General features: G+C 39.3%; 2 protein-coding genes across 2 annotated transcripts; both read right to left on the minus strand.

Annotated features, from left to right (window-relative positions):
- Positions 1-609: 609 nt before the first annotated feature.
- On the minus strand, positions 610-1,458 carry LOC102716938 (heavy metal-associated isoprenylated plant protein 47-like). Its single transcript, XM_040521234.1, has 2 exons — positions 1,282-1,458; positions 610-1,194 (listed from the first exon to the last, which is right to left on the minus strand). The coding sequence occupies exons 1-2, from the start codon at positions 1,288-1,290 to the stop codon at positions 853-855; spliced, it is 351 nt and encodes a 116-aa protein (XP_040377168.1). The 5' UTR covers positions 1,291-1,458; the 3' UTR covers positions 610-852.
- Positions 1,459-6,038: 4,580 nt separating this feature from the next.
- On the minus strand, positions 6,039-6,934 carry LOC102717220 (heavy metal-associated isoprenylated plant protein 47-like). The gene is made up of 2 exons (XM_015833627.2): positions 6,719-6,934; positions 6,039-6,600 (listed from the first exon to the last, which is right to left on the minus strand). Exons 1-2 carry the CDS (start codon positions 6,887-6,889, stop codon positions 6,211-6,213), a joined length of 561 nt encoding a protein of 186 aa, XP_015689113.1. The 5' UTR covers positions 6,890-6,934; the 3' UTR covers positions 6,039-6,210.
- Between the last annotated feature and the right edge of the window lie 2,760 nt (positions 6,935-9,694).

A 9,694-nucleotide genomic window follows, 5' to 3' on the forward strand; every position in this document is an offset into this window, starting at 1 on the left:
TTAGATTTTTGATTCATCTATGTTTAATGCTCCATTTAAATGTAAAAATTCGATGCGATGTTTTTAGAAAATTTTTTTAAAACTAAATAAGACATAATTATGGCGTAAGCAATCCGGTCAGAGACGGTGCTGGTCCGGCGAGACAGCGACGTATCTGTCCAATCACTCCATGGAGAAGATCGCAACACCAACGACGACGAAGACCCGTGATCGATCTCCGCCGTGCACGCCGGTGAACCGGTCGTCTCGGATTAATCCGACTGGGTCAGTCTCACCATGGTTAAAACCGTTTCTTTGAACCTTTTTTTTTCTTTCTGTTTTGGCCATGTTCTGTTTGAACAACTGAACTTGATGCAGGAGAACATGATTTTACGATCTCTATCTTTCGCTTTTGCTTATACTTATAGGCTAAATTTTAAACTTTTAAACTTAAATATGAAATTGATTTTGAGGTTTTTTCATCGGAATTTATTTTCCAGCATTGAATTTTAGATCGCTAACAGTACGTATAAAAATTTTATTCACAACTTATTTTTCTTTTGCTAATAGGTCGGTTGCATAAAAAAGCGAAACAATCACGCCCCCTAATCACTGAATCAATGGAACAGTCACGAAAAGTTTGAGATTTGCAAATCAAAAATCTTCCATGAATTAATTAATTAAATCGCCAGAAAGTGTAAAAAGGGACAAAACACGCTGATCTCAGCGAGGTGATCGGACAGAACAGCCGAAAACCACCACACGGACGACACATACTGTACGGTAGCCCACAAAAATGAATACGGACCGTCCATTTCGTTTGATCGGTTCGATCCAACGGACCAGATTGGTTTATCTACCCTACTACATAATTCAGAACCACCACGACGAGGACGTGCCGGAGTAGACGACGGGCGGCGGCGGCGCGTAGGTGTAGCAGCTCCACGGGTACGGGTACTCGACGACGGTGGCGGCGGGCTCCGGCTTCTTCTCCTCCTTCTTGGCCTCGCCGACGGTGACCAGCGTGGCGTGGCCGACCTTCTTGCGCAGCGCGGTGATGAGCTTGATGGAGTCCACCTCGCCGACCACCACCACCTGGTCCTTGCCGTCGCCGGCCAGCGCCACCGAGTCCACCCCTCCCGTCGACGCCACCAGCGCCATCGCCTTCGACCGGCACTTGTCGCACGACATCGGCACATTGATCACGATCTTTTGCTGCAATCCAAACCAAATTCAGTCATCGTACGTCGAAACCTCACAGCGATCAAAACATATCAACAAAACAATAGGAAAATCTTGTACCTTGGCCATGGCTGCTTCCTTAATTTGGGAGGACTGAAATGCGAGACTAATCAGACACTTGTTCTTCACTTGGGAGGCTACCTCGAGACTCGAGTGTTGTGGATGAGGGAGAAGAGAGTCCAGAGATGACACTTTATATAGAAGCTGGGGTGCTGAAAAATTCAGAGATGTGTTGTATCGATCGATGTGTTTCATTACGTGGAGCAATTGGGATTTCACATTTTTGTTTATGACTTCTTCTTGGCTCGTCCTGGGACTGGTCGCTTGCCTGAATGATGCGGACGCGGCAAGAAACCGTGTGTGTTTTGATCGCAGTGCAGCTGACTGATACTGAAGTCAGCTGCCGGTATGCATGTGGTTGATGGATTATTTTAGCTAGAAATCAGTAGATTAATCCGTGACCAGCTTGGTGGCCAAGCTTATTCTCCTTCCTCCCTTCTCCTCGAAGGTTTGGTGTGATGAGCACTAGTACTGCTTTCCTAGCAGGATCAGAAGAGCTATCTACTATATTTAAGATCTTTTTATGTTATTAAGCGGTATATACACATACACGTATGTGAAATCAATATATGTTCTATCTGTCCATCTTAAAGTATTTGTCGCACAAATATAACATAATAATTTTACAAGTTGTTTACCTGTACTTGCTCTAATTAATTAGACATTGATTTCACGTAATTGGGATAACCATATGTATGTCAGTGTGTGCGCTTATGACGTCTTCTTCGCTGATGTCACCTTGGAGAAGTAGAGATTAAATACTAGAGGTGTCAAAGTTTGTTCGTCTGATTGTGATATTTTTCTCCCGTATGTTGGCTCAGAATTATCTGTATGCAGTTAATGGTAAACACTCTGTTCAATGACAGCGATTTAAAAACATATGTTGGAAAAATAAACTATGATAAGATAAAACTTAAAATCAATTCCAAATCTAAAGTTTAATATTTAAATTTTAACTTATAAATATAGATAGAAGCGAAAAAATAATGCCGCTAAGCGCTAATCGAATGGATCCACCACGTTCAGTGACAGCGATTTGTAGCACCACAACGACGACGTCGTCCAGTCGTCTCCGGCGTGCACGCCGGCGAAGGGACTGCTCGGCTAGCTCGGCGAGATTAAGCCGACCGGGCATGAGCGCGTGAATATAACACACTTTTGGACTTATTTTTGATAACGCGTCACAGAACCGTTTGTCTGAACTTCTTTTTTGTTTGAACGTCGATGAAAGATTATATATGAATCTGTTGAACTTTCATCAGCTCACCTGAAGGTTCGTCGCCGCCAACGGACGATGCCGATCAAGTTGTTTCTTTTTTTGTTTTTGTTTTTGTCTCGGTGCACATGGCCCTGGGACGATTATAATTACACAGACCGCTTTTTTTTTTCCCTTCTGCACGTAAAGCCAATCGCGTGACGACTTGGTGGTCAATGATAGGAATGCTGAGATGTGACGTTCGTTACGTTAAATGTTTGATCAGATGTTGGAAGAGTTTTTTGGACACGAATGATAAAACGAATTTCACGGCTAGCTTAGAAACCGCGAGACGAATTTTTTGAGCCTAATTAATTCGTTATTAGCACATGTTAGTTACTGTAGCACTTATGGTTAATCGTGGACTAATTAGGCTCAAAAGATCCGTCTCAATATTTCTTACATAACTATGCAATTAGTTTTTTGGTTCATCTATATTTAATGCTTTATTTAGATGATGTTTCTCAATCCACGAGAGAGAGCTGACAACCTCTACTCGGTATATATGTTGGTGGTCGCAGGGATTTAGGTCCCATTCGATTCATCCGTTATGTTATGGATTTTCGCCAGTGTCGTGAAAGACGGTATACGGATATATCGTTAAACGATTAGTCGGAATATAGATGGTTAACGGATTTTATAGGTTTACATATGTTTTTTATTTAATGGTTATAGTTGATGGATATTATATAATTTTAACCAATTATATTTGTATTTTTCTATAAGTATGTCATAAAAACATCATTATTTGCTTAAAGAATACAAATAACGACGGATTAAAACAACAATGGCTTATCCATAGAAGCGAGCTTTACTGTGCTATATAATAGTTTAATAAACACACTTTAAGGTTAATTAGACCGATTAGACTAAATATAACCAATTAATTGTGTCATTTAGTTGTATAGTTGTACTGAAATTTACTAGTACTTCGACTCGGCGATACGATACGGAAGGTCACCGTTTCCGTATAGACGGCCGACTAAACGGTTGATATGGCTAACTTTCACAACACTAATTTTTGTGTGCTCGAATTTTTGAACTGCTAGAGGATATGTTTTGTTTCAAAATATTTTATATAAAAGTTTTTTTTATTATCGTTCGAAGTCAAATTTTAACCTTTTTAAATAATAAATTCAGTCGTTCGTATCTCAAAATGCGAGACAATTCAAAAAAAATCATAATATTCTTCGGAACAAAAGAACACCGCATTAACAAGAGATCGATTGAACCAAGGAATAGAAATAAAAAAGAGTTGAATTAATTCTAATATTTAAATTTAAATTCAGGATAGGATACAGAATACGAGAGACAAAACTTAAAAGGTGCGTATCTATACTCTATACTACTCTAAAAGAAGGTATTAGTGTTGATAGGCAATATGCCATCCACCAACTACCAACTACTATTTTATTTATATATATATTTCAAAATAGTATTATATGTTGGTTCTGCGTTTCATTTCCAAAATATAAGTTGCGAACAATACTAACATACGTATAATTCGTATAATTCTCTCGTCACGACTAACGCGGCAGAGGAACCCATTTGTCTGAACTCTGAAGTAGTCTGAACCTGTTGAGCGATCTTTTGTCTGAAGTCGATGCAATGTTGCATCTGATTAGCAACTTGTATGTCGTCGCCTCGCCTGAAGGAGCTGCAGATTCCAATACTACAGTCAGTGCACATGGGAGGATCAATATACAACACAAATTAATCTTCACTTCAACTGCAGCACTTTCAGGGCAAGGATTTGGAATGCTGGGATGTGACGTTGGGAGGAATGTACCAAAAACGAATGGGCTCCAAATTGATGGCTAATCGAAATGTAGATGCAGATCATCGTCTCGCACCGCACAACGATCGTAGAAACGGTAAAATCAATTCAGTGGTCATTAAGTGCAGCCATGAGATCGATTCAAGGAATCAATACTCCATTATCCGTTGAAAGATCAAAGAAGATCGGAGATGTGATGTGATGTATGTGAATTGATTTGCTCTTCGTCGTTACTGCAGAAATCGGAGGAAAATCAAAGAAGAATGCAGGTGGGGGCGTTGCTGCTAACACAGGTGGCAAATGAAGTATTTGGAGTAAGCAAAGGATGGAGGTTCAATATACCAAGAATACAATGAAAAAGGAAAAGACATAGGTGATGACAGATAATGTTTTGGGATGGTTATGTGAGGTCTTACCATAACAGCTTTTGCATTGTAAGAAAGATCCAAGAGACCTTTAGTTTTTAGGGCATTTAACTTTTTGCCACTCTTAAGTTTATGACATATGGGCTCTCATATGTCTATTATATCTAGATCCAGTGACAAATTTATTATGACCAAATGTAAGAGTTGCAAAAATTTAATTATTCCTTAGTTTTTTTTCCTCCTTTGCAATGCCAGTTGGTAGGATGGCACCAAATGGTTTGCAGGAGTTGTTAAACGCTGTTTATTTTCGTTGTGGCTTTTATGTAAAGTACTGTTACAATTCCAGTAATGGAAAAGGGAGAGGGCCTCAACCATTTCTAGTTTCAAAAAAAAAATCCTTTGAGAGAAAGAAGGTATTAAATGGTGACAGGGAATCTATCATTAGGCCCATTATATTGTACATTTTGTAAATTACTGTGAAAATCTTATATTAAGAAATCTAAATAGATAGCCACATATGGAATCAAGTTAAGGTGAATATTTTTTCCGTAGGAAAAATGCGGGTAACACATTTAATGTGCAAACTATTTTATTTATTTTAATCAATATTGTGTTATTTTTTTAATCCGTAATAAAGCACAATCATTGAGCTGGTATAGAGAAAAAGTCTAAGTGGAAAATGAGTTTTTTTCTTTAAAAAATACATGGAAGGCATACACATATGACCATTTTGTACAACAACTGCATGTTAAAAGAAAAACAGAGACGAAAACTCTGTATTTATATTAGAATTTGCTTGTGTACAAAATTTGTAAAACACCAGAATTCAAACCATGCTAGCAGACTACACACAAAAATTTGCAAGACGACCTAGCTCCACAAATCATATCATCTATTCAAAAAAAATCATAATCACCATGATAAAAAAAAAGCTTCTTTTCGTGTTTTATGGCACTAATCTGCAGTACATAAAACTGTTGGAAGGATCCTCAATCCCACTTTATATCGAAATTTTTTTATTAAATAAACTTTTTTATCAAGTAATTTTATTTAAACCACCAGACATTTTTTTTCAAAACTGAAACTTTTGGCCACGCCAGTGTTGGTGGCGTGGCAAGATAACGCTACCATGCAACCTGGTCAGCATGGCATGGCGTGGCAAGATAGTCAGCATGGCATGGCGTGGCAATCTTGCCACGCCAATGTCAGTAGGTGGCATGGCGTGGCAAGCCGTTTCGTTACGCCAATGTTGATGGCGTGACCAAGGTTTATACGGTGAAAGTATTTTCCCCGAAAGTTTAGTAATAATATTATTTATTAAAAAGGTTTAAAAATAAAAAAAATACGGAACGTTGTATCGTACACAAAACTCAATGCTATTACTATACACCATAGCAACTACCGATTTCTCTGCACCTCCGTTCCAAAATACAAGCATTCTCGTATATCCTTCAAATATATCAAGACAGAAGAATATCTAGACAAAATTTGAAAAGCGTGCAGAGATGGTGCCATCCATGGCCGGCGGTGCTCTACATGATGGTGCAGGTGCTGTCCGGGCTCCGGTTGCAGCCGCAGGGGCAGCCGTACACCGGTTGGTGGTGGTGGTGGTACATGTTGGGGTAGTAGTAGTACACCGGCGGCGGCGCCGGCGGCTCGTCCTTCTTCTTCTCCTCCTCCTTCTTCTTCTCCTCCTTCTTCTCCTCCTTCTTCTCGGCGACCTCCACCAGCTCCGCCGACCCCACCTTCTTCCGCAGCGCGCTCGTCAGCTTCACGGAGTCCACGTCGCCCACCACCACCACCTGGCTCTTGTCGTCGCCGGCCAGCTCCACCGACACCACGCCCACCGTCGCCGCCACCAGCGCCATCACCTTGCTCCGGCACTTGCCGCTCGCCATCGGCACCTTGATCACGATCTTCTTCTGCAAAACAACAACAATTCATCGATGGTTCAGTCCAAAGAACTGCTGCAACGATCGATGGCGATATGATACGACGACAAGTACTACAAAAAAAGAGGAATAGCTGCAGGCCGCATACCGCCATTGCTGCTGCTGCTGCTTCTTGGAGAACACTATCGAATGAGCTTGGAACGACGAGGAGTTTAGGCCACTGATTTGTGTTTGGACAGAGCAAGAAAGAGAAGCTGGGGAAGCAGCTAAGCTTGATCTGGAGCAGAGTGGCCTCCCCTGAGATGATATATATATACATACAGCTTAACCACTCATCAACCCTTGCCCATGATTTGTTAAAGACTTGGTTTTCTCCGGTCTCCAGGAAGGGACGACTTGGCTTCGTGTCTTGACTACTAAATACTAGTCAGCTTGTGCATAATTTGCTCCTGGTTAGAGTTGGGTATCCGGCTTGGCAACCAAGCAGCTGCCAATTTATACGGGATTACGGTGATTGTTTAGCTTTATAGGGTATTTACAAATGAAAAATAAAAAAATAATTATGAAAAAAACATTTATATACGTATTTCTAGCTATCTAAAAGTCAAAACTGGAAAATAAATTTTAGTCAAAATAACATAAAATCAACTCAAAATTTAAGATTAAAAATTTAAATTTTAGGTTATAGTATAACCATAAGAAATAAGAAAAAGATGAGGTTGACAAATTGTTCCAAAAGGGTCGGGAAAAATATATCGTCAGCAAGACTACTGTGTGTGTTCTGGATAAATAATTTCCGCCGCAGTTAATTCTCTTTCAACGTACTACTACTAACTGTGCTTAGTTCTGTACCTTAATTCGTATTCTGAATTGACCTTGATTAGTTTTACTAGTTGTATGTCAGCTTCGATGAAGCACTTAGCAAGGTCGTGCATGTGGTTCATGCTATTTTAGATAAGGTTAAGATCAAAATTTTAAAACTTTAACTTAGGTAAATTTTAAAGTATTTAGTGTGAAAGTTATAGGACAATACATATATATTAGTTTTAAAAAGACATTAATAAAATCAAATATTTTTTTATTTTTTTTTGTACTATAACTAGGCTTTGGAGACTACTAGGTCGTTGTCCAAAATATCAAACTGAAAGGATTAGTTACTGATCAGAATGAAAATACTAATACTACTGCTGACACCTTTCGATGACCAACACAGTACACTTAGCCTTCGGTAGTGATAAAGATGTTGAGGTAGACGTCTTGGCTCTGAGAAGTTTCTGGCCTTACCAATGATAGAGATCAAAGACCAATTTGAAGACTGACCTAAATAAATTTTGGGGCAAACAGATGTTTCATGATCGATACAAAAGGTTTATATGGCAAACCTACAAAGGGATTTTGCACTCTTACAGTGAACGGGACTACAAAACAACGAAGATGAACAAACTAAAGTTAGAAGAAAGTGTAAATATATATATAATAAATTGTGTGTTAGATTTTAGGGGTTTAATTGAGTCGACCATGTTAGGAAAACAGCCAGGCTCTAATACCACATATTATTAAGAAATAGCAGTATAACGTAGGCATGAATTTTTTATATGAAAATCTTTGCGGGAAAATCCACGAACGCCAACCGGCAACGACTATTATGAGGAGATGATTAACACACATAAGAATAACAATAATTGTCACATCCTTCGTATAAAAAAATCTAAGAGTCATAATAAGAAAAGACTATATGTCTTATTAGAAAACTAGTCCTAATAAAACAGACTGAAAACATATTATAAAACCAATAATATAATCCGAATCCGAATCCATTGCGTATTAAATTTCGGAACATATATCTAACATACCATAACCCTTATAGAGTGTTGATCTTGTGTAACTAGCGTCTCCCCACTTTTTATTAGGTTTAGAGATCAATTAGTGCTTAAACATCGTGCCACCAAGAAAAAAGGACACAAGGAAAAAAAACTAAATTGGACTCGGAGTTAGATTCGTCGATCATCAGACCGCAATAGGTCCGTCGTCGGTCCGGTCAAAGCTAGCGCCGCATACACTACAGTTGGTCTAATTGGCCTTGCGCTCAAAGGCTCCAAATTTAGCAACCTCGAACCAAATTCAAACCAGCACCGATCGAATTTGGTCATAAATATATCTTGTACTATCTTGGTAACACGAATTTCAAATGATGGTCCAACGATGTCGACCTGGCCAGGCCATCAGTTTGGACTGAAGAGGGAACTGAAGGAACAGCCGTGATGACTAATCGTCGAACGAAACCATCCACACTCAGCAGAATACTGACAAGATTAATTAACAGCCTCAGACGTTAGCTGATCACGCAAGAGAACCGCAGGAGGTACGTAGATTTATATGATGCTAATAAATATATATATATATATTATAGTCGATGAATAAAGCTAAGAAAGGTTTATAATATGCTACAGAATTCCCCGGCCAAGCGAAAGTGATATGTGTTAGAAAAACATGGCCTTGCAGAGATCGATCAAATCGATCGACGATGAGTGAGTGAGTACGGTGGTGAAAGCGAGTGGCGCATGTTCAGCGAGGTTGGGCGGAGACGAGGACGAAGACTTGACCTGATCACTGCGTCTGCGCTGACCGAGTGATGAGTGGTTCTTGCCGTTTCTGCCGTCTTTCCTGCATGCGTGCCAAACTGCCACCCGATCCCCACGGCTCCTACGACCCGATCCCCTGAGGCTGGCCAAGTATCTTGCGTGTAGAGATATGGGTACAGCCACGACGAAAATATATCTATAGTGAACTTAATACTATTAAGCCCGTGCTCTCGGTCTGTCTATAAGTTAACTTATGTCCCTTATTTTCCACGCACACTTTCCGAACTGCTAAACGGTTTATTTTTTACAAAAAATTTCTGTACGAAAGTTGTTTTAAAAAACATATTAATCTATTTTGTATTTTTAATAATTAACAATTAATTAATCATGTCTAATCTATTATTACGTTTTTCGTATTACATAAGTTAACTTATCCCCCGTACCTCGTACACGGCCTAAGTTCTAATTTGGATATAAGAACCACATATATAAAATAAAATAAAGCTATAATGCACTAACTTATAAATCATCATGCGAATGGC

Source organism: Oryza brachyantha, chromosome 2 (genome assembly GCF_000231095.2).
Source record: "Oryza brachyantha chromosome 2, ObraRS2, whole genome shotgun sequence".
NCBI lineage: Eukaryota > Viridiplantae > Streptophyta > Magnoliopsida > Poales > Poaceae > Oryza > Oryza brachyantha.